Genomic DNA, 25249 nt, shown 5'->3' on the forward strand with positions numbered 1-25249 from the left:
CATTTTTCCTTTTTGTCTGCCTCTACTTCCAACGTCAGACAACCATCTCCCAAAAGGGTAGTGGGAATGGGAGTATAGGCAAGGAACTACAGAGGAACAATATATGTCAGGGTCCTTGCCTCATCATCACACTACATGGTTAAGTTAGTTAATCTGGCCAGTTGAAAGCCTGGGGCAACCCAAGGACTATAGGTCATTTCCTTACCTACTCGTCACTTTGCCCTAAACACAGCCTGAAAACAAAGGTTACATTATTTTGAGTTGACTTTTTAAAATATTACTCCTTTTAATACTTTCTCAAATGTTTATCTTTTCCTTTCTTTGATTAGATGGTGGGAAAACCCTAACATATTTCAACCATGACTACAGTGGGGATTTTCAAACTGTTACTTTTGAAGGACCTGAAATTAGGAAAATTTTCTATGGAAGCTTTCACAAGGTGAGTAATGCCTTGTATACGTATATTCTTTATTCTATTTGCTGTGGGCAAAGAAACAGAAGATAGTAAAACAAAAAATCCATAGAGCTTTCGATCTCATACTTCACCTGAAGTAAGAATTACCTGTGGGGCTTGTGAACAATGCCCTGACCTTCTGATTTGGCAGTTCTGGGATGGGTCTCTAAAATGTACTCTTTTTTTTTTTTTTGCTGTACGCGGGCCTCTCACCGTTGTGCCCTCTCCCGTTGCGGAGCACAGGCTCCGGACACGCAGGCTCAGCGGCCATGGCTCACGGGCCCAGCCGCTCCGCGGCATGTGGGATCTTCCCGGACTGGGGCATGAACCCGTGTCCCCTGCATCGGCAGGCGGACTCTCAACCACTGCGCCACCAGGGAAGCCCTAAAATGTACATTTTTATCCAGTACCGCAGGGGATGTTGATAGTGTCGGAAGGAAGATATTTTCCTCTATCCTTCTAGGTTCCTCTAGCTGGCCTAAGAATTAAATTGACATGAGACGGATTAACGGGAAAAACTCAAACAAAAGTTTAATAACATGTATACATGGGAGAGACCCAGGAAAAACTGAGTATCTCACCAAAATAGCCGAAAGCTTCACCTTCTTCAGCTAAAGACAAAAGAGGATTTTGGGGGTGGTAGTTTGGGACTTCAAAGGGAAGGAAGGTAATTCACATGGAGATGGAAAAGCAAATGTTTGGTAAATAAATATTTGCTGGGCCTGCAGAGACAATGGGACACAGATTTTCCCCCACCATACCTAGCCTGTATTCTTTGCAGATGTCTCTGGTGATAGGTCTGTTCTGGGAACTGGACTTCTGTCTGAATCCTTTTAGGCAGTTAGAAGGAAGGTCAAAGTTTCTTCCTGAGTCTTTTGGGCCTTGATTGTTTTCAGCTTGAGACAATCCACATACCAAAGAGACATTTTGAGATGGCGAATTTTGGTGCCTTACCACAGAAGTGGTCCAGGTTCTTACTTTGAGGAACCATGTAGTAGAAGATACTGTATTATTTAGCAGAGAGTTGTTAGTTCACTACATTATGTATGATGTAGGAAGGATTGCTGGTCTACCTGGCCACCAATATAGATAAATACCAGCAGCCAAATCATGTTGAAATATGTAGACAGGTTGCACTGAGACATATATATATATACACACACACATACAGACCACCCATCACTGCCATTATATAAGTTACCCGGAGGAAGCTGGTAAAACCTGACTTCAGTTGTTCTTATTTTAACCTGGCGCTTGTGACAGAACTCTGTTCATTCACATTTCACATCTCTGAAACACTTTGTTTTGGTGATCACTGGAGTAGACATGCTTCCTTCCAAACTTTACCGTTTCCTTTGTGTTTAGTGAATAAGCCCGCTGATCTCTGGGCTGTTAAGGAATGCAACACCAAGAGTGCCGGAGAGCAGAGGGTTTACTAAGTGGTACTGCAAAAAGCTTTGCCTCTTAACCGTGCCCTTCTTGCACTGTCAGAGGGAGGGAAGCGGTGTTGCAAAGCAGTCTTCATCTTGCCTCTGTCTCCTGATGTAGAATGTGGGCAGATCTATCTAATCTACACAACTTTGCTACTTTCTGGGGTTTTGAATACCATAACTGTATAAGAACAATTGCATAACAAAAGTCTGACTCTTTTTTGCCTAAGAAAAGTTGCATAAAAATGGTTTTTTTTTTTTTCTGGTTTAATCGGACTGTGCAACCAGAAGTACAGGTATCTTAAAAACACGTGAGATGCAGATGATTTATTACTTCATGGTTCAAAATAGTCCCATTAGCATTTCTTTGGAATTATTGTCATTTATTTACCAACTTCCTCTAGACATGATTCTTTTCTTGGTTAGGCAGAGTCAGTCACAAAGTAGCCAAGAAATATTACAGGGGAAATGAAAAGCTTGTGAGATTTCCTTAGTGTTTAAAAAAACACAACAACATAGAGATGGTACCTGAATGTGGGACAAGCATGGAAATGGTAAAAGTAGAACCTTTTTCCTTAAGCAAAACACATAGTGACAGAATTCCTTCTTTTCTCTTCCATACTTTTTGGTGAGGGGTCATGCAATTATGTAAGTTTGGTTGATATTTTCTCCTGCTTCTTACCTTCTAAAACATCTTTACTTTTATCAGCTGCATGTTGTTATCAGCAAGACTTTGGCCAAAGTGGTTATTGACTGCAAGCAAGTGGGTGAGAAGGCAGTAAATGCATCGTCTAATATCACATTAGATGGTGTTGAAGTCCTAGGGAGAATGGTTAGATCAAGAGGACCAAATGGAAACTCTGCCCCAGTAAGTGGATAAATAAGTGAATCTGTGTTATTGTTAAAGAAAAAAATCCTCTTGAAATATAATTATCTATCTTCCAGGGGAAATATTTGGTAAAGGGATGGATGGAGGGAGGGCTGGATGAATGATGGATTGATGAATGGATAAACAAGTAGATAATGGCCTCTTCAGATGAATTAAAACATGAACGTTCAAAGCTCTGGCAATATGCTTCTGCTGTATTATAAGGAGAATGCTCCGAGAATTAGACTAGTTTGTTTTCTAAATGGATTTTAAAATTCAAATAGTAAAATATTCATATTTTAAAATTCAAATAAAATAGTGTGGCATAAATGGTTTGTTAATGAGAATCAAAACTGTAAATGAAACTCATTTATATAAGCAGATACAAATCCGAATAAAATGTTATTATTATACACAGTAAATTGACATAAGTCTCTCATTTGAGTTAGATTTGGGCATTTTAAAACTAGATTCTTGCTATTGCTAATGTAAAATTAACCCTTTAATTGTTAATAGTTATTTAAATAACAAATCATTCTAAGATATATTTTTCATCATACAACATGGAGTTTTAGACGAGGAGACTTAGAATTGACAAAGAAATCACATTCCCTTCAGTCACTACCCGCAAAAAAGAGCAGTGTACACAAGCTTTTGTTTTCACACCACACATTCACAGCTAATTAGCAACTTCTCTAATTTGAGTCATTCTATAATTAGAACCAATTAGCCTGGAGGGAATTTTATTCTTGTAAGCAATTCCAAATATTCAAATCTACACTTCTCTTCTGTGTAGCAGAATAATCAGGTTAATTATTATTCACTCTTATTGTCTTATGCTTTCAGAGATCTGTAGAACTAGCCAGCAAATAGGAAGTCATCTATTTGAATTGTATCATGTCTTTTCTTAAAATGTTTTGCATGTATAGTATTCCATGTGTGGTATTGACAACAGTCCACTAATATATATCATACCATCTCCTAATTATAATTCATACTTTACAACTACAGTTTTATAATCACAGTTACAAATTAATTGTATTTCAAATGACACTCTACATAGTAATTTTACTCCAGTTGTGTGATGAATTAAATATTAAAGAATTTATTTCTGAAAGCAAAAATGACTGTAGGTGTCAGGTCTACTGGTGATAAATCTTTACTTTTGACCATGACAGAAAATCAATTAAACAGAGCACCCTCTGTGGTAACTTCTACCCAGTAGGAGACAAAGGGGAATTTATAGAAGTCAATCATTAAAGAGTTCTTTGTAAGCCTAGTAGGAAAAAAGTTGTAGCTTTTGCTAGAATCTAGAAGTCTACAAAGGATTACTAAATAGATTTTTAGTCTACCCACTTATTGAGGAATTTGATTATGTTGAAATGGATGATATTAGAGTAGATCTCAAGAATGTGATTGAAAACTCACTTGCTTTTTTGGTTTATTACTTAACTGTTTCAGGGCAAGGCAAGAGAGAAGCTTCAGTCTTCAATTCTCAATTTAGAAATCATACATTGCTAATATAATCTTGATATACATATGCAAAAGGGAATGTGTAATGTACACGTTTTGGGTCATTCCAGGAGGGGTAATTATCATCTAAGAGGGATGAGTAGTTTATAGGTAAGCATTCCCTGGCAAATTCAGCAATGATTCAAAAACTGTCAAGTGATGGAAGAACTCACTTTATCAGTCTTTAAGACTACAGATTTTTTAAACCAAAGTTGAGTGGAGGAGAGATGAATGGATTTAGGGATATAGTAACTACTTTATTGAAATTACTCATATTCATAATGAAAACAACTTGCGTTCAGCAATGCAAGATTTTACATGCAGCAAAAGTCCCTAGTGGGACTAAACTAATAGGCAGGTTTAATTTAGCCGTCAAAACACACATGGGAAGAAACTTAACAACTGTGCTTCTCCTTTCCAATCTTCTTTTTCCTGAGAAGTTTCTTCTACCTTTTCTGATACCTAATGAAATTATCATGCTGCCAATCAGAGATAATTCAAGAAAAAATTTGAGCTTCTGGCATTGATTATGTTTGTTAGTGTCTTTTTTCCACCTTTTCAAATCTAACACTTATATAATTATACAACTGATATTTATTTGGCCCTCTGATGTGTAAATAAAGACAAATACAAGTTATGTTATGGAGTTTTTAGTAATTTTATTTAGAGTTAAACTTTTATGTAGGAATCAATAGTAGACTAGTCAATGATCCTCTAGAAACAAGTGTTTTTAAATTGCAAGGACATGGTTGTGTTTTCACTGGATTGTATCTTTTACTCCTTAAAATGATAATAGTGGCTAACATTTATTGCCTGCTATGGACTAGGCAGTGTGAACATTTCTGATATTATCTCATTTAATCCTCCAATAACCCTAGGAAGAGATACTTATTGTTATCCCCATTTTATAGATGCAGAAACTGAGACTTGAATAAGTTAGGGAGGAATCCCCTTTCAAAAGTGAGGAAAGTGAGATATGAGCTTGTATCTGAGTTGCATGTGGTTACCCAATTTCCATTCTGAGCTCTTTTCCCTTGGTTCAGACTGATTATGATAGAACTTAAGGCAGAGGAGGGAATCTGGTCTGTAACAGTGACCATACGCCTTGTCTATTCACGGGCAGGTTCAAAAACTCACCATTATTTGAATTACAGCCTTGAAATAAACGTGATCAAAATGTTCCCCCCAAGCATGTCTACACCTAAACATTCTCATTACTACCAACAACTACAACAGCTGTTCCTTTTCATCTCCTAATTGAATAGTACCATCATGGTTTCCCTTAAATTCAGCAAGCTGATGGCGAGCAAGTAAAAACACCCTGTTCAATAGGTGACAAGTGATAAAGGCTTAATAAATCTTAGTTTGGAGGTGGAATCAATCAAATTTACACACCAATTTAAAAGCAGGACATGGCCTAGGTCCTCAGGACTCTTTCTTCTATGTTCTCGGGCAATGTAAAGCTCTCTAAATATTTGTATAAGTTCAGGTACAGCTTGACTTCAAATTATAAGCTTAAAAATGTTATACTAGGAAAAAAATCAACAGATGAAAACTGGTACTGAGTGGAAAGTTGAGCCAGGGGTACATTTTAATTTCCATTCACAGATCACAATGACTCAACTGCCAAGAAATATTTTAATCTTATTTTCATGCTAACATCTGACCCCAAATGACTTGCCTTTTGTGCTACACCCAAACAAAAATGTCCAGGAATGAAAAAGTGTTTGTAATTGTCTAAGTATTCCCTTGAAAGAGATTATAAAAAGTGAAAGTGGGAGGGTACTTGTTTTTTATTTGGCCAGATATTTTTTTTCATAATGTTCAGTCAGTTACAAAGGGAAAAAGTTGCAGAAGTGAAAAGGGGCTGCCTCTTAGTCACTTGAAGTATGATTTATTTTGAACCACATTGTCTTGCACTTTGAGGCACTCAAATATAAGATCTTTGGACATGTCATCTCTGTAATGTTTCCTCCATGATTTGTATCAATGTGTGTGTAATTGCTTCTGGAATAAAAGCCAGATTTTTAAAGAACAATCCCCAGAAATGTGCCTTGGAAAAGAAGTCTCTAAATAAAGGCTGAGGAATCTAAACTATTACGAATGCAAAACAATTATGAATAAATTTGTTGTACTCACACAAAAAAGGCTGCTGACTTCATCTAACTTGAAAAAGAAAAGACAGCCCACAAGCATTCTTCAAATGATAGTATCAGCCTCATTCAGCATTTAGTAGATATTTGACCTCTTGAATAAATAAAATGAACTCATAAGAATCTCAGTGACTCAATAGGGTAGGGGAATTTTAGCCAAAGGTTTGTATGGAGACATTATACTGTTATAGGTGATTGGGCAGTGAATTCGAAAAACTTCAAGAAAGCCTGGTATATCCTGGGACTAATAAAAAGACTTTGCTTTAAATAAATCTTTCCATTCACTAAAATGTGTTCACACTGAGGGCTCTATTCAGAAATGGAAAATTTCTTAATGGATGAATGACTTACAGAATTGACTGAATCTATCTAATGCTGTCATAATGGGACCCATTTAATAAATGTCCCCAGACAAATGGCATTGTCAAGTTAGGCTGGGGTATCTACATTTTAAACATTAGACTAATGATCTGTTTACTGCAGAATAAACCACAAGAAAATGAGGTGTGCTGTTCAAATCCCAGCCAGAATTCAGCTTTCAACATGTGCTTAAATTACTTTGGCTTTTTCGTCCCAAGTCCTAGTTTACAGAATGGGGTTGACATTACTATTATCACACCTCATAGTGGTGATTGAAAGATTAAATGATATAAGCAAAGTCCTTAGGGTAATGCCTGGCACATAGTAAGTTTTTCAACAAGTGTTTGCTGCTATTGTTATTTGCTAAGACTTTTCTCAACCAAAACGTTGATTATTGGGGACACAAACTACTGTTATATTTCTGCTCACAATACTGCATCACTTTCATTTTCATTCTACCATTTTGGCCTCTGTATTATAAACTGCTACAGCTTAAAGATCATTATAAAAGGGCTTTTGTGCATGTTACATTAAAATAATATTTATTAAAAAATAATTAAAAAAGAAAAAATATTTATTATTTATAACTGTATTCTGGGAACTGTTCTGAATATTTCCCTTTATGAGTTCATTTTATTGTTATGGCTACTATTATTACTCTAATGAATAGCTACTATTATTATCCTAATTTTATAGGTAAGGAAAATTGAGACTCCAACACATTAATTTGTTTCAAGTGACTTAGCTTGTGAGTGGATTATACCCAGGCAGCCTAGCTCCATAGCCTCCTAATCTCTATGCTCCTTGAAATATCTTTGTTGCTATTGTTGTTTATGAAAATCAGCAGCCGTGTTCTTTAAAAATGCTTTAATTTTAAAAACCTAATTTTTTAATGGTCATAATTTTGTTGTATGGTTTCCCTGAGCAGACTTAAATATCATGCCCTTTGGGAAAAAAAATTTTTTTAATACAGAAAAAAAAAGAATAGTGAATCATGCACTATTTCTTCAAATAACACAATAGCTTTATATTGAAAAAAGAAAACAGGATGTCTTGATTTATGCATCTGCTTTCAAAATTTGTGTCATTTTATGAATCTTGCAAAACTCACTTAGGGAAGGATGTTTGCAGCAAGGCACAATTCTTCCTGGGTATAACAAGAGAAAGCCTGACTTCATTTTCTTTACTGTGAGATAGGGCAGGCTCTTTTGTGATGCTGGAAGCATTGTTAGTAACCTATTTCGGTCATACCAACTACTTGAGTATTCTCATCTTCAGCCAGGGGACCCTTGACAGGGATGAGAGAAAATACGGCACCAAGAGTTTCCAGCTTTTGCTGAAAACACCACTTGCTGAAGGAAAGTTACAGATTTAAAATGCAAAGAATTTCATCCTTCTCCTAGCTCTGTAATTGATGATACATTTTTCTTTTTTGTTTTTTTAAATGGAAGTATGGTTGATTTACAATGTTGTGTTAGTTTCAGGCATACAGCAAAGTGATTCAGTTATAGATAGCTAGATAGCTAGATAGAGAATGTTTATTCTTTTTCAGATTCTTTTCCATTATAGGTTATTATAAGATACTGAATACAGTTCCCTGTGCTATACAGTAGATCCTTGTTGTTCATTTTATATATAGTAGTGTGTATCTATTAATACCAAACTCATGATGATATTCGATATTTGAAAATAATATAGGAAGAAATATAGTATTAGAAATGGTCACATCATGAAGCTAGTGTGAGCCCTTAATGATATTATAATGATGTTTCTAAATGTTTCAAAATATACATTAACTTGTTGTCAACATAAATGAGTAGAACAAGACTGTCTAAATATTTATGGTGTGATCGATGCCTTAAATAAAAATACGCTTAGCACAGATTCTCACAACACCATATGAGAGCCTGTCATGACACCGCATTGTAAACAGTATTTATGTGTCTGTCTCTTACTCCCTATAAATTCGTTGAGGGCAGAACTCTGGTTTTGTTCATTTTCATATCCTAAAGGAGGTCTACATGGTATCTGTCTTGCATTATGCACTAAAAAAAAGTATATGCAAATACTATATGGTATATATATATGATATATATATATATATATATATCATGGTATATGGTATATATATATACCAAATATATGCATGAATGATGAAAGTCAGAATTAATTCAACAAGTCTTCATCATGAATACCTACTACATGCCACATGTTTTCACAAGTTTTTGTTTTTGTTTTTTTGGCCACACGGCATGACATGTGGAATCTTAGTTCCCCGACCAGGGATAGAACCCATGCCCCCTGCAGTGGAAGCATGGAGTCCTAACCATTGGACCACCAGGGAATTCTCTACATGCCACATGTTATGATAGGGGGCACAAAGATGAATAAGTGGTTCTATGTTCTTTGATGACCTCCCAGTCTGAGGAGAAGAAAATATAAATAATTGTACTGTATGGTGGGACATATACTATAAAAGATGTATGGAGCATTGTGGGATTACAGAGGCACTTGGAGTAACTGTGATGGACAGGACAGGGAGGATTTCAACAGAGGCACTAAGCTTTTTTAGGTAGAGACGGAAGGAGGAATTGTGCTAAATAAGGGGGTTTAGATGGATGGAGTAACTACTGACAAAAATCTTAAATCACTGTATGTTTGAGGAACAAAGATTGATATTATTAGACTTTAATTTATTCACTGTAATATTATGTTATAAATGTATTGGTGTTCTATTATGTAATACATACTATGAAATCATTACAATTATAAACACAATGTATCTATATATCTTTTATTGAATGACAATTTTCTTTTTAAATTGAAGTTCCAGTTACAGATGTTTGATATTATTTGTTCCACATCATGGGCCAGTAAAGACAAATGCTGTGAACTTCCTGGCCTGGTAAGAATTCTTCTTTCGTTATTTGGTCTGTTCTTTACCGAAGTTTTCTAAAGTTATATTTAATTTTCCCTGAAAATGAAATGCTGTTTCACAAAACTCATGTCACAGATAATTCTTTGTGATGATGATGATGAAAATTAGAAAGAGATTAAGAAGGAGGTGTGTCTGAAATCAGCAGGACACACGCGGTGGGGAGCGACACAGCTCCACAGAGTGCCTTCTACAGAGTCCGGATGTTCCCAAATTTCAGGTTCACTGAAGCCTTTGGTGTCACAATAATGTTTTTCATGGCACCCCTGAGCCCAAAGAAATACCTAACAATTCCATACATAAGGTCATTAGGTCCAAACATCTTCATAAGTCTTTACATCCTAACAACTCAGTAGCTGTATGAAAAAATGATAAACATAAATCGAAAATTTTAAATGATGAACTTTTTTTTTTTTTTTTTTGCGGTATGCGGGCCCTCCCGTTGTGGAGCACAGGCTCCAGACGCGCAGGCTCAGTGGCCATGGCTCACGGGCCCAGCCGCTCCGCAGCATGTGGGATCTTCCTGGACCGGGGCACAAACCCGTGTCCCCTGCATCGGCAGGCGGACTCTCAACCACTGCACCACCAGGGAAGCCCAAACTTAGTTTTAAATAACCACAACTACTTACTAATGGGATGTGTGTGCCTGTGGAGAATGCACTATTTCTCATGTCTTGGAATCTGATCAGACATCACCATTCTCACTTCTTTTTCCACATTGATTTTCCCCATGGTACTTGCTTTCCTTCATAGCTACTGCTGAAAAACCAGATTTGCAAATATATGACATCAAAAATCTAGTGTTGAAGCTGTGAACTCCCTTGAGCTAGTTATTCATACGAAGTCCAATGGGTGCCGAATATTGCTGTTTCTCTTAATTCTTTTAAACACTCAGAGTGCCCCTGTGAGTTTGCTGTACTGCCCCAGGCCATCTTTCCACACAGTTTGGGAATCATGGTCATGATCTATATAACCTATGCAAGGCTGCTAGAAAAATAACTTTTCCTCATTATTAATACCAAGTGTAATTCACAGGGAGGGGGTACCTGTATATATAAAGACAGATTGTTCATAATTAAGGATCTTTAGGACCAGTGAGCTGAAATGTTGACCCTGTTATGGTTGGACAGGCATCGTATCTTAAGAATTCAACTGGGAGAATGGGCATGGGGAAGACTTTATCAAGTCTAAAAGATTTGCTTTTTTTAAGACCTTACACGAGATCACATCATCTGTTGCAGGCAGTAAATTCATGGTGACTATGTTTAAGAAGGAAATAACTTTTTTTTTCATCAAAATAAGTTTCCATTAAACTGTGGTGAGGAATTACATCAGAGACACTGTGATGTTATGCTTACGGGCAGGTGGATTGGAAACTGTAAAGGGAAACACTCAGAATCTTATGGAAAATGTGATCACCACATCTCCTAGGAAGGACCCAGCCCTTCTCAAAACTTTCTTTTTCATTTCTATCACTGAAGATGTGTAAATCCCGTGGTAGAAATACATGGATGGAGACACAGTCAACAGCCATGGCGAAACCATTCCCGAGTCTGTGGTCATAGGAGGTCTGCTGTCAGCCTAATGTGGGGGGATCTTTCAGGATACTTAAGTTTGTATTTCACTCAAGCTGCCCAAGATATCAGGCCAGATATGTTAGCAGGGTTTTTATCCTGTAATGAGCTGAAACTTTTAACTATCGTCCAATATTTAGCGAGAAGCATATAAAGGCTCTTTGCTCAAAATTTTTGGGTTTCTGCTGTGAATATTTCAGAGACTGAGGTCATTTTCATCTTGATAATTTAATTATCATCTGTGCTCTATTCAGCTCTAACGTTACATTTCCCCAAGGTCTTAGAAAATGAAGCTCACTTTCTCTCTATCCAAAGGGACAGATGAACCCTTCAAAGTTCTGTAGTTTCTTATCCCAGGGAAGACTTCTTTTTAGCTGCTACTCCAAATGTGACATTCACAAATCATTCAATAGCCCTTAGCAAGTGCTCTGTCTTGGTTTACGCTCCAGTAACTCATTCAGATACATTCAGCCTGGTATTCATCATCTATCTTGTAGTGTTACCTGGCAGCAAAATTCTCCAAGAGGAAATGACCTCCTATCCCAAAGCTTTAGATTGATGCTGTGATGTTTTCTTACTTTCAGTCACAGAAGGTGAGCAGTAGTTAAAATTGTTACAGGGATGATGTGTTTAAGCACTGTTTTTGTTTTCTTTTGTTTCTTTGTTTTAGTGTAGATGCAGTTGTTTTGACGGACCATTCCAACAAGTTTTCTTTTATCCTTTGAAATGGAAAAAAATGTTGTAACACAAAGGAAGTGTTCAGGACCTTTAGTCCATAGAGTACTTAAATTAAATAGTAACCAGAATTTTTTTTTTCCGCACCCACTTCTGCCTTTCTTTCTTCACCTGGATTCCCAAGCTCGTTTTATCAACATCCTTTGATAATAATGATGATCTAGAGAGCCATTCATTGTTTCTTTCAAGAAAAGATTTTGTGGTCAGAAGAGAATATTCTCTGCCTTTCTAGACTAATGCTCACTTACTAATTTTTTTGAAGTGTCTTAAAGTGTTTTCTTTGAGTCCATAAAGCCATTTGTATAGACCATCTTGTTAATAGTTATGCTATTTCTTTTTCTCCTCAGAGGGATGAAGAGACCTGCCCAGAGCTTCCACATTCCTGCTCCTGTTCTGAAATCAATAAAGGGGCTCTGGGACCAGCAGGCCCACCGGTAAGTATTGCCTAGTTTGAACTTAAATTGTTCTTCAATAATATTTATAACTATCACTTGTTGCGTGTCTGTGCCCATCACTGTGCTAAATACTTACTCACTTAATCCTACAAGGAAGCACAGAGAGGTCAAGTAACTTGCCTAGAGAACACAGCTTGGAGGAGCTGCTCTTCAAATCCAGGTCTCCGTGACTCCTATAGATGATGCTCTTAACTGCTGCAGCACACTGTGTCTCACAGTGCTATCTATTCAGAATCTTCCCTTTGAAGTCCTGTGGCTTATTTTCAGTGTGAATGTTTCCAACATTGGCCCCCTGCTTGTTGCTGTAAGATTTGGATACATTCCCTCTGCCCATTCTATATCAACATTGATAGTGAAGGGAGGTTTTTCAAAATCACTGGGAAAAGTATCCCATGTGAGCATGAAGTTCTCCATTACTGACTGGAACTTCATACAGGAAAGAAGGGGGCGGGGAAAGGGGAGAGGAAGGAAAGGGGAGAGGAAGAGAAGAAAGGAGAGAGAGAGGGAAAGAGAGAGAGAAAGAAAACATTTTTTTCTTATAAACATTATATATATATATATAGATTCATACATGTAAACATACATGTAAAAAGTAAACATAACCTTTTCTCATTTGGTCAAATACTACAAAAGGAAGGGTTTTTATTGTTGGTGTTGATGTTAATTTGCAAAATCATGCTAATTTATATCATATTTCACTCAAAGAATACATTTAAAAATTCTTAGCATAGGTTGGTAACTGTCTATATATCTCTACAAATAGGTCTTTAAAAATTTTTTTATACTATTTTAAAGGTTACTTTCCATTTACAGTTATTATAAAATATTGGCTATATTCCCTGCGTTGTACAATATATCCTTGAGTCTATCTTACACCCAATAGGCAAGAAAATATTTCTAAAAAATATATATAATTACACTCTCTGGGTCTTTGAATTGACTGTGATAGATCTTTTGTAATAAGTCTAAATACTTATGTCTAACCTGCTAACCTGGGGTTATCAGCGTTTCTTTAAGATAAGTATGATATAGCTGGTCTTTGGTTAGGAAGTGGCAAATAGATCAAGGCAGAAAGACAAAGAAAACAGGGAGAAGATGCAGGAGCACATGAAATCCAGACCTTGCAGGAGGAATGTTCTGAGGCGGACCTGTGCTTACACGTGACTTGCTGTTGGCAACCGGTGCGGTCAGCACGCATGCGTAGATACCCCTCGCTGACAGCTGGCGTGCAGCATGGACATTTGCTCCAGGTCGGCCCCACCAACATAGTTTGTCTTCATTTGTGTAGCGCACTTACCGAACTGAACAAAAAGGAAGAGAACCTGCTGAATGTATCTGGAATATATCCCATCAGTCTCTCCTTTATCTTTGGCACATAGAACACTCTTTCAAGCTCTGGCCGTAGACCCGAATATTGATACTTTTTTTTTTTAACAAAAGACTCTTTATCCCAAAGAAGCAAATGTGGAGTTAATGGTAAAAGCATTAAATTTAAATAAGACTAGGTAATACATGGAGCCACTGTGAACCTCCATTTCCTCATGTATAAACAACACCCACCTCTTGAACTGGTATTGTGAGGAATACACAGAAAAATATGTATAAACGTATTTTGTGTATTATAACCCATTGATCAGATGTAAGGAGTTGTCTTTAGTTTAATCTGGGAATTGAAAACAAAGATTTATTTTCGACTGTGTGTGGCTTGCTTTTTTTCATCCCAAAGTATGTCTTTGAACTTTATCAAGGTTAATCACATTGTTTAGTTTATCCGTTGTACCTTCTGTAAGGAATTCCAGTATATAAACAAGAGTTTATTGACCCATTACTGTGCAGTATTTTCCTACTACAGTATCATTACAGTGAATGTCCTTTGTATGTCTCTTTGCAAGCTTGAGTAAGTGCTCTTGCAATAACACTTAGAATTAGATTTGTTGGAGAAAAAAGAAGGTGCATGTTCAACTTCACGAAAAAACCCCAAATTACTCTTCAAGGTGGTGGTGCCAATATCCTCTCCCACACACTCTGTATGAGAGGTCTAGTTGCCCTGCCTCTCACCAGCACTGTCTGATGTTGCCAGGTGTGAGAGCTTTCACTTATGATGACTGTAAAACTGTGGCCGTGTTCTTTTTTTTTTTTCTTGGTACGTGGGCCTCTCACCGTTGTGGCCTCTCCCGTTGCGGAGCACAGGCTCCAGACGCGCAGGCTCAGCGGCCACGGCTCACGGGCGCAGCCACTCCGCGGCATGTGGGATCTTCCCCGACTAGGGCACGAACCCGCGTCCTCTGCATCGGCAGGTGGACTCTCAACCACTGCGCCACCAGGGAAGCCCCTGGGTAATATTTCTTAGTGGAGGCATTTACTACCCCTCCCATAGCTAAAGTGGAAAAAACATCTTGATCCTCCACCTGCTACTGAGACTTCGTGTTGTTGTTCTAGCTCATTCAGAGGGCAGCCTTTCAAGTTCCTCAGCTTTAAAGGATGTTTCATATTCTATGCTTCCTCCACTTCTCATAGGTCCCAGTTCACATTTCCTTGCCTTGTGTGGGCTATAAAATACACATTTTCCAGCAAACCCACAAGCATCTTCCCCTTCCTCCCCCAAGGCAGCCTCAGTGTACGTGCCTGCTGCTCTGGTGTTTTGTTTCTTCTTCATTCCTGGTATTTAAGGTTTCAGTTCTCTTAATTAGAATAATGTTTATTTTATTTTAAGTAGCATTAATAAGCTTTTTTAGCTGGAGGGTTATCAAGTTTTTTCATCTGCAGTGCTGCTGGAACAAGTTACAAAATATTTACATATGACCTAAGAGTCAAACTTCATAATGAGAAAAAAAGCAGCAGAGAAGTGAAAGAGAAGGGTTGAGTTCTGACTTGGAGAGAAAGAGAGGTAAAACAGAAAAGCTACTGACATTTTCAAATATTTAAAGTATAATAAACCATTGAAGAAATAGTATCCCAAACAATATGCAATAAACCCCGTCTGATGATTTAACATAGTCGTGATTATTTTCTCACTCAAGAATTTACACAGTGGTATTACGTGCCAATAAAACTCTAGAAAAGCCATAGGAAGCCATGGGTGAAAGAACCATATTTCTTTTGCCTAGACTAACCCTTTCTTATTAAAAGGATAGAAGTTTATATCCACAAACATTTGTTGGATTCTTGTCATCTACTCCATGATAAGGTTTAGGGGTAAGGTGGAAAATAAGTATAAAAAGGTTCCTGGATTTATAGACATGGTACATCGTGTGTGGATATCTGTGAGCCAAATTGCCACATTTGGACAAAACCTTCAGTTAAAAACCAATCATTTGGGGCTTCCCTGGTGACGCAGTGGTTGAGAGTCCGCCTGCCGATGCAGGGCACGCGGGTTCGTGCCCCGGTCCTGGAGGATCCCACATGCGCGCGGAGCGGCTGGGCTCGTGAGCCATGGCCGCACAACAGGGAGAGGCCCGCATACCGCAACAAAACAAAAAAAACAATCATTTAAGATGAGCAAACAAAATTAAAGAGGTGTGCCAGAATGGGTATGTTAATTGGGATGCATTGGGCTTGTTGCAAGAAACAGAAAATTTGACTAACACAGTGGTGTAAATCATTGGGGCATTTGGACATTTATTGTTTGCTCAACAAAAGACCTAAAGGTAGATGATCCCAAGCAAATATGGCGCTCAGCAACTTTATCAAGACCCAAGCTTGTTCCAGTTTCCAAATATGCTTTTCTTAGGCTTGCGGCTTCTTGATCAAATTGGCGCAAACCAGTTAACATGACCATTCCTGGTTTCAAAGGAGGCTGAGCAAGCAAATCTCTGTCTTTATAGCTGGAAAAATGAAAGGAGTCAGAGAAGACTCTTTGATAGTCAACCAACAGTGTCTGCCACAGTTGGGAAAAACATTTGCATCATCTATAACAGTTAAAGATGTAGCATCCAAACATATGAAGAATTCTGTACATTACAGAGAAAAAGACTTGTAACCCAATAGAAAACTGGGTGAAGTATATAAATTGTTAGTTGTATTGAAATAAAATGTAAATGGACAAATGTTATGAAAAGATGCTCAATCACAGTAGTTTTAAGGGAAATAAAAATTAAAATAGGAGTAAGGTATTGTTTTTACGAGTCAGGTTCATAAAAATGCAGTTTAACAATATCAAGTGCTAATAAGGTTTAGAGAAGCAGAGACCCTCAAACTCCTAACAGATGAATAAATTGGCACAGTTTTTTTGGAGCACAGTTTAGCAATATATCTGCCTATCCATTAAATTTCATTGAAAATTCTACTTGATGATATGTTAAATATTAACATTTGTACTTAAATCTTAAAGTTTGTACTCAGGGCATGTATGAGGATGTTAATTGTAGTATCGTTTAGACAGCAACAAATTGTGGGCAAAACTCCTCCATTTCCAATAACGAAAGAATGGTTAAACAAACTATCCATTGTACAGATAACTATGCAACTCATTTAGAATAAGTTAGTCATGTTATGGAAAAACATATTAACTCAAAAATATATGTAAAGTGTTATATCACATATGCAATCTATATATATCAAAGAATGCCACAAAAACACTAATAATAGGTAATATTTTCTATAGATACACATACATAAAACACAATTTTTTAATTGTATTTTAAAAGTCTGGAAGGTAAGCAACCAACTAATATTGATGGGAGCGGGGGAGTGAATTTAATTGCTAAACTGGAAGAAGCCTTAGCTATCACCTGATCCAGTCTTTTCCCAAGTGATGCAAGTGTTTTGCTGATGGTACACAAAATGATTTTCAGTAGTCATAGACATAGCAGGAAATCAACTGGACTCACATAGTGAGAAAGCTATTCCATTTTCAATGATCTTTTCATCCTTCTGCTCAAGTGAAAGCAATATTCTCAGACTGGTGCCCATATGACCCTTCTAATACTTACCCATGCCCCTTTTTAACAAAGAGCAAACCAATTGCTCACAGACTTCACTAGGAACAAAATCTAGCTAAATTTACCAACATTATTTATAGCATATTTTTAGGTTTATCTTATATTCTTAGTAAGTATATAAGAATACTTATATACTTACTAAATATTATATAATACTTATATACTTAAGTATATATATGTTTTTCCATCTACTATAGTACATAATATTTGCTTTCAAAATAGATTTAAGTGAAATATGAGTCAATTAAAAAATATTCAGAGTATATTTGCATATATGTATGTACACATATACAAAGCATATGTTTACAAAGAATGCATATCCACATATATACATATATACATATTTATTATGTATGTACATATGTATGTATGTATATAAAGAAAATGCTATTAAATAATAGTACAGGCAGTGCATTAATATGACAAAAATTTTGAGGGGAAAATGCAAATACCTGAAGTTTCAGAAACACTAATGTCATTAGCTTTTTATGGTATAAATAAAGAAAGTTAAATTGTTACTGTTTTATATGCTTTTTACAATTTAATTAAATAATTTAATCTCAAAGTCTTGGTATAGGACATGCATAATTTTAGATTAACAGTATATTTTTATTATTTGCGTCATCAATAGCTGTACTCTTACACACTCAATTAAAAGATCCTGTAGCTTTTTTTTTTTTAATTTAAAGGGATTTTGCATAGAACGTTTGCTCCAATTGTGTAATCATCAGCAGGAAAAGGTGAATCTGGGGGGTAGATTTCCCGTTCAGGATCATGATGCACATACACCATTACACAATGTGTTGGCCTTTATACAAAATGAGAATTACATAATCCATATTATTAAGTAAAATGAATGAAATATATTGCTTTCAGATTTGTCTTTGTGCTAATACTTAACATCTGTTTGCCAGGGTGGTCCAGGACTCCGAGGACCAAAGGGCCAACAAGGTGACCTGGGCCCAAAGGTAACATTCTTCCTCCCTCTCACATCACTAGCCATAATATAATTTTGGAGTTAAGTAATATTCACCCTTCGCAGTTTAAAGCTCCTTATGTTTTTATGAAAGTTGTGTTGAAGCCTTTCCCCTTATTCTTAAAAGCTTGTGTTTTTTCATCAAAAAAAAATTTAGTAACTTAAGTGAAAAGAAAGGTTTCTGGGTAAGAAATAGAGTGTCAGTGTTCCAAGTGGTTTAGTTGCTTAGGCAGTTCTTGCTCATATATAGTCTTCTTTTCCTCTATCTGCAAAAAGATGTATCGAGGGAGCACTGAATCACAACTAGGCAGCAGTCCTCCAGGTAATTTCTTAGGTTTCAGCCTCCTCCTTCTCCCCTCCCACCAGGTACTGTATAATCAAACACACAGCTCTATTTTCCATTCTCACTGCCCAAGGCCATCAAATGTGGTGGTTCAGGTTGTACACTGTACAAAGGCACCAACTAAGAGGACCAAGTTGGTGCCAATCCATGTCAAGGTACACATTTTTCTACTTTGCACAAAGGTGCCCTAAGGGTTGGCAGAAGCCCAGCCACTAATTGAGTTCAGGCCCCATCATCCTGTACCTGGCTTTTGGCAAATCTTCTAATTGTTCTTCTGGCTCCAGTGGCTTGATTTTTTGATTGGTTCTTCACATCTGCCCCCAGATTCATTTCTTTAAAGTTATACTGGATCACATCATACTCTTAAAACCTGCAGTCATGTGTGATTGCTTTGAGAACACAATTCACCCTCCTTAGCATGACATTCAAGGCCCTTTATAATTTACTATCTCATTTTCACCATGTTGCTCCGAATCATCACTCTAACCATCTTGCTTGACTTACTGCTTCAGTATGGTGACTTATTAAATTTGCATAGTATTTATTCATGGAGAAGAGAACATTGCAATGTTGTTTTACTAGAAAATTGGAAACAAGTAGAGCAAGGTAAGAGCGAATGTGGAGGGTGGGGGCAGGCTTACAGGGGAGAAGTCAGTGAAAGAAGGCTGAAGATAATTAATCAGGTACTACGCAGCTCAAAACTCAGACCATAAGATATCTTCTTTTTTTTGTTTTGTTTTATTTTTTGAGATTGTGACACATTTTCTCAGGCAGATACTTGATGTCTTGGCTCCATCTCATACACTACAAGGGAGGCAATGTCTTCAGTAAACGCAGACGAGTGCCCCAGAGATAGATAGTTCACAGTAGTGAAGGGGGAGAGACTATAGTTCGGCTGGATGGTGTGAACCTTCACAAACTAAGAGGGTAGTCTTGTATCATTTATATCTTTTGGGTTTGTTGTGGAGTGTGGGCGTCTAGTTACTCACATAATTGGCACAATGTTCCTATTTATGTAAGCAAAAATAAATAAATGAAGTTGCAGCAACTACTGTGTGTTTACTCTTTTGCTTTACTGATGACACTTTGCCTGGGAGGTGGATCATCTGAGGCCTGGTGTCTTGTTATCCTATGAGTGTTTTATGTCATAGGAAAAATTAGTTAATGAAATAAATTATAAACGCCGTAAGTAGAAATATCTGGGTAGCAGATATTTCTGGGTACCAGAGGGTTTAACTTACCTTTGGGATGACTTCTTGCCTTCCAGGGACCAGATGGCCCTCGGGGTGAAACAGGCCCTCCGGGACCTCAGGGTCCTCCTGGACCCCAAGGACCAAGTGGTCTGTCCATTCAAGGAATGCCTGTGAGTCGTGTGTAAACATTCAGATGGGTTTTATTGTTATTACTTCTCCATGAGTTATATAGAATGAACTTTTGTCTTCTGTGCCTTGATAATGATCCTCAGCCTCTTCCAACCCCTAAAAATAAGAACTGAGAACTGAAAGTAATAATTGAGACTTCATTCATTAGCCAATTTTTTGTTCAACGAAGGGGGTCTTTTACAAACAGATATGTGCCTAGGGAGTAGGTAATTTGTCTATAGAAAAGAAAGCAGGGCTTGACATGTATGGCCCTTTTTCTTGTTTGACTAAGTCCTTAGGGGGTATGATAAAATCTAGAAAGTGACAAATGTTATACAAATTTAAGTTATTCATTTTGCATTTGTAGTAATTGTGGAAATAGCTTCATGAAAGCCTTTTAATTATGATCTTTATCTCAACAGGCCTCAAAGTGTGGTGCTCTGAGTTTTAGATTATAGACAGTATACTCTCTACAGCCACATTTTTTTTGTATAAGTTGTACCAATGAAAACAAATTCAATCCCACTCACTGATTTTCAGTGATCTTACTAGACGGATCTAGATTTAAGGAATAAAAGCCAATCTCTGTCATTAGTATTTGAAGCATGATGCTGTTAAGCACATTTTTAGCAATCTTTCTGTGCATATGATTGTGTCTCCCTAGCTAAGAAGTCTTTTCCAGAGTTATTTTCACATCTTAGCAAGCATTAACATGCCAGTTTGTATAATTACTACCACTATTACTACTACTAACTATTTGTTGAGGTCCTGCTACTTGTCAGGTACTGTGTTTGCTTTTCCATTCTTATAAATTTCTGGCCAAAACAAAACAAAAATATAGAGAGATATAAGCTTTAAAATCTAAACTATAAATAATACTGAAATATTCAACTCCCCTCACGTATTTACAGTATGAGCTTAGCCATATCAGACTGTATACACTGTGTTTAAACTATTCTGCTATATAAACGTTCTGGTCTGTAGGCATGCTTACCTAGGTGGTGTAGCTTATGTGAAAAGTGAAATACGCTGTATTTGGATGTTAGTGTGAAAGCAATTTAATGTTGGAAATGTTAAAAGAGTCAGTGGAGAAAAAGAAAAGACTGAGAATTTACCTATTTACCTATGTGAACTTAACCCCACGTCCTTTTGGTTGTTCAGGGAATGCCAGGCGAAAAAGGAGAGAAAGGAGCGACTGGACTTCCTGGCCCACAGGTATTACTTTTATTCTTTTATTCCGTTGCTCTCAGCTCTAGAGCTTTGCCAAGAAGAAAGAAGACTGTAGCTTCTGAAGTCAGTTGTGATCTTGGCAATGAGTGGTTTCTACACTGAGGACCATTAGCGTGTATTCGTTTACTTCAGCCCCCTCCTAGGTCCTACTGATGCTCCCCTGGGTGAGCCCTGGTGGGGGACACTTCTTTTCCTTCTGGTGAATAACTTCTGGGTTCTGAATGCTCAGTCAGGAAGGCCTCACCTTTATGCTATCAGGTTTGTTTGGAGGCCTTGATTTATTTCAGGGAAGCTGGGTGAGAGGGTAATTGGTTTCGATAACTTGATAACTCTGCCATTTTCCTGTCCTTGCTGTATCTAGGGCATCCCAGGAGGTGTTGGTTCACCAGGACGTGATGGCTCACCAGGCCAAAGGGTAAGGACTTGCCCAAGGTTGCTCGTTAGCACAGTAGATTTCTCACCAAGTCACTCTTGCTGTTGGCAAGTTCTATGCAAGGAAGGCAAACCAGGTGTTTTTTTTTTTTTTTCTTTATTTTTTCCTCCCATCTATCTGCATTCTACCAATCCTGCATCTGTTTCCCTTAACTGGTATTCTTCCATGTCTATAACTTTCCTCAAAATCTAGAAACTTTCATCAAACCTTCCCAAATTAACCACACCTCTTTCTGAATGTTCCCGTAACCTGAATATAGTTTGCACTGAATAGTGTGCTTTGGTCTAACAGATTTTCCAGTTGTTTCAAATTCTCAGGGAGCAAACCTAAAGGAAATCAAGAATCATATGAATTGGAATTTAGTAATTATGACTCTCTGTAATATTCTCCATTTATTTAATATGCATCAATTATCAATTCCTGTTCAAGTGGACAGCAATAAAAGAAAGTATAAGGATGGTTGAGGGACGAGTTAACAACTAGAGTTTGTTTACTCAACATGTCTTCACTGAGCCAGGGTTGAGGTTCTTGTCCTCAAAGAGTTTATAGCTTTTGGGGGGAAATAGAACCAAATAAGAAACATATGCTATAATGGGAGTATTGACAGAGCCCTGTAGGAGCGCAAAGAATAGATAACTAAGCCAGACTTGGAGGGTGAGGGAAAGCTTCCCAGAGGGGGCACCATACAGACTGGATTTCAACTGAGAGATAGAAATTAGCCAGATACATGAGGAAAGGAAAGCTATTGCAAGTAGAGAGGACAGCCTATATGGCATATAAAGGAGTGGAGTTGAAGAGAAGGTGGGGCATTTCCATTTCTGAACCTAGTTCCGTATGGCTGGAGATTAGACTGCAGTGTGTGTGTGTGTGTGTGTGTGTGTGTGTGTGTGTGTGTGTGTGTATACGTGCACGAGTGTACACGTATGTGCACACAGGTGTGGAGAGATTGTCAAGAGATGAAACTGAAGTGGTAAAAACAAACTCACAACAGCTATCTTTTTTCAGACCAAGGATTTTGAGCTTTAACAGGAAGGCAACAGGAAGTCATTACATGTTCAGCAAGGGAGAGAGGCTGGTCTTCCTTAAAAGGACACTGATGTAGACATGTGGGCAGCTGCACAGTTTCTCTCAAGACTGAATTATATATAGTGTCCACCACTTAGATCCAATCCAGTAAAGGACAACACATTTGGTGACATTCCCTGGTATTTCTGGGGACAACTAACCCACTAGGTTAGCAAACGATTGGCTGGAAGACACACTTCTCTACTCAAACAAGGCTGCCTTTAGCTATACTGCTCAAGAATAAGGAAATCATTTTTTCTATAGGAGTGTAGGTGTGTGAATTTAAATTCCTTCCATGTTGGGTTGTTTTTTTTTTTTTTGGTTTCACATACAGCTTTCATTTGCTTAAAATCTCAGTTTAGTCTCTATCTATCAAATGGAATTAGTTTGTAAAGCATGTCCAGGTGAAGGTATCTAAAAGAGGCATTCTCTAAAAGTTAGATTTATGTAGGTTTCTTGTACATGTGGAAGGAGTGTCTAAAAGTATTTGTATGTTTTGGCAAAGGGCTTAGGCTAAAATCCTGTGTGGTTACACACCTAGATTCCTTCATGATTTCTGAAGCTCTGAAAACAGCAATTCTAAAGATTTGGTTCAGTGAATTTACTTGATTTATCCATGCGTAGAGGCTAGTCTTGGCAAGGAACTCCCAAATCAAACATATTGGATTAGTGTCTAGATCGTTTGGGTTTGGAATTTTTTTTAAAACCAATATACCAATGCAGACTTTTTATAAATATTTTGCCATTCTTCCAAACATGTTTTATTCTATAGGATAAAAAGTCTTAGCATGTAATAAAGCGTTAATATATATGTACATAGATTTTATTTCCCTCTCTCGCTCAATCTGGAGGTAAAACTTTCAAGTGTCTCTAATTCCTATTTTGAAAAATTCTTGGATGGGAATGGAATTGCTTTTTAAAACTGGTTTCCAGAGGATACTCTTTCTTTATAGGGCCATGTTAAAAAAAAGATTGTGCAAATCCTGTGACAACTGCTTTAGAAAAGATATTGAGGGCAATACTATTCCAGAGTACAACTTGAGGGGGTGCCGAAAACACAGAATAAAATATAGTGGTGCCGCCTAGAATTGTGTAGCATGAGGAGGGGCTGCCCTGCTTGAGGAAGGGACCACTTATATATTGGGTTGGCCAAAATTTTGTTCGGGAATGAACTTTTTGGCCAACCCAATATTTTTTTCAATATCGTAACATCTTATTTAATAAGATATTAGTTGAGCACATATCTTAACTGAGTACATACTATGTGCCATGTTCTATGCTCAGCCTAGAGAGAGTTGTTCATTACTACCTCCAGAAGGAAAATATCCAGAACAGGAGAGACTTTCAATAACTAAAGGAGGCAATTTGTACATCATCTACCAGGAAGAAATAGAAGGAGGAAGTGGAATCAAGACCATGACTCTTCCCTGGGGCCAGGAAAACCAATGGGTCTTCATCGGAAACAGTCAAGCTGGGAGGAAAGATGGGTGAAAACAGAGTTATTTAGGAGGCTCTGATCTGTTTAGTCAAGTATCTGGGGTCTTAATGAAAGTAAAGGGTCTAAAACAATTAGATAGTTATTTAGCAGGATTGTACAGTTGGAGGTCCAGGACCAACTTTCATAGTGGTAGGAACAGATCTCAGACATGGAGCTCCTTCTTTCTGGTTGGGCTGTGGGAGAGGGTGTTGCTGAAAGAGAGCTAAGGACAGACACTTAAGATTATTCCTGCTCTGCCTTAGGCTATCCTAAAAGGCAAAGTTGCATTCAGAAAGGCAATAATAATAGTAGTAGTAATAATCATAATAAATTATAAGTAATAATAATGACAGTAACAACCATGGCATAGAACAGACTGAGAGCAAACACACTGGATGATGAAACTTACTGCTGAAATGCCTGAGAAACTAATTCCAGAAAACTGTCTGGGGAATCAGGAAGACAAGGTTATTTTGTCTTTTCTTTACTCGAAGCCCTGAAATGACTTCCCATTACTGTGCCTCATTTCCTCTGATCTTGAGTGAGTAAAGACCACTCAAGGCAAGGAAGGAGGAAGCTAGGGTAAATATGTGTGGTGATGTCCAATCAGTGCTTCTAGCTCCTTGGAGAGCTGCAGAGAGTAGGTGAGTGAGGTGTGCTGTAGGAGTGAGGGGCTATTCCTTACTGGTCATTCTTCCTTGTTAATCATTGTCTTTTCTTATAGACTGTTAAGAATTCATAGCCCAAAGCTAGAGCCATCACCTTGACTATTAGCTTAGGGAAAGGTTAGCATCCCTTACCCAGAGCCAGTGCCAATGTCACTTATTCATTTAGTCTACAAGGAAGGAGGGTTTAGCAGAGACTAAAAAAAAAGATTAAGCGTCTCCTCTTTAAACAGGAAACATGTTTTCTAATGTTTCTAGCTTATTCTGGCTTTTCCCAAGGGGA

At 37.5% G+C, this 25249-nt stretch overlaps 1 protein-coding gene across 8 annotated transcripts in view; it reads left to right on the forward strand.

Annotated features, from left to right (window-relative positions):
* Positions 1-25249, forward strand: part of COL14A1 (collagen type XIV alpha 1 chain) — a 267475-nt gene that overhangs the window by 191513 nt on the left and 50713 nt on the right. For all 8 annotated transcript variants that reach the window (XM_059995120.1, XM_059995114.1, XM_059995119.1 and 5 more), the window contains 8 exons: positions 330-439; positions 2594-2752; positions 9605-9682; positions 12369-12455; positions 18331-18384; positions 20003-20098; positions 21258-21311; positions 21688-21741. In XM_059995120.1, the coding sequence (XP_059851103.1) occupies positions 330-439; positions 2594-2752; positions 9605-9682; positions 12369-12455; positions 18331-18384; positions 20003-20098; positions 21258-21311; positions 21688-21741 (692 nt within the window). The remainder of the gene's footprint in view (positions 1-329; positions 440-2593; positions 2753-9604; positions 9683-12368; positions 12456-18330; positions 18385-20002; positions 20099-21257; positions 21312-21687; positions 21742-25249) is intronic.

Source organism: Delphinus delphis, chromosome 17 (genome assembly GCF_949987515.2).
Source record: "Delphinus delphis chromosome 17, mDelDel1.2, whole genome shotgun sequence".
NCBI classification, from domain to species: domain Eukaryota; kingdom Metazoa; phylum Chordata; class Mammalia; order Artiodactyla; family Delphinidae; genus Delphinus; species Delphinus delphis.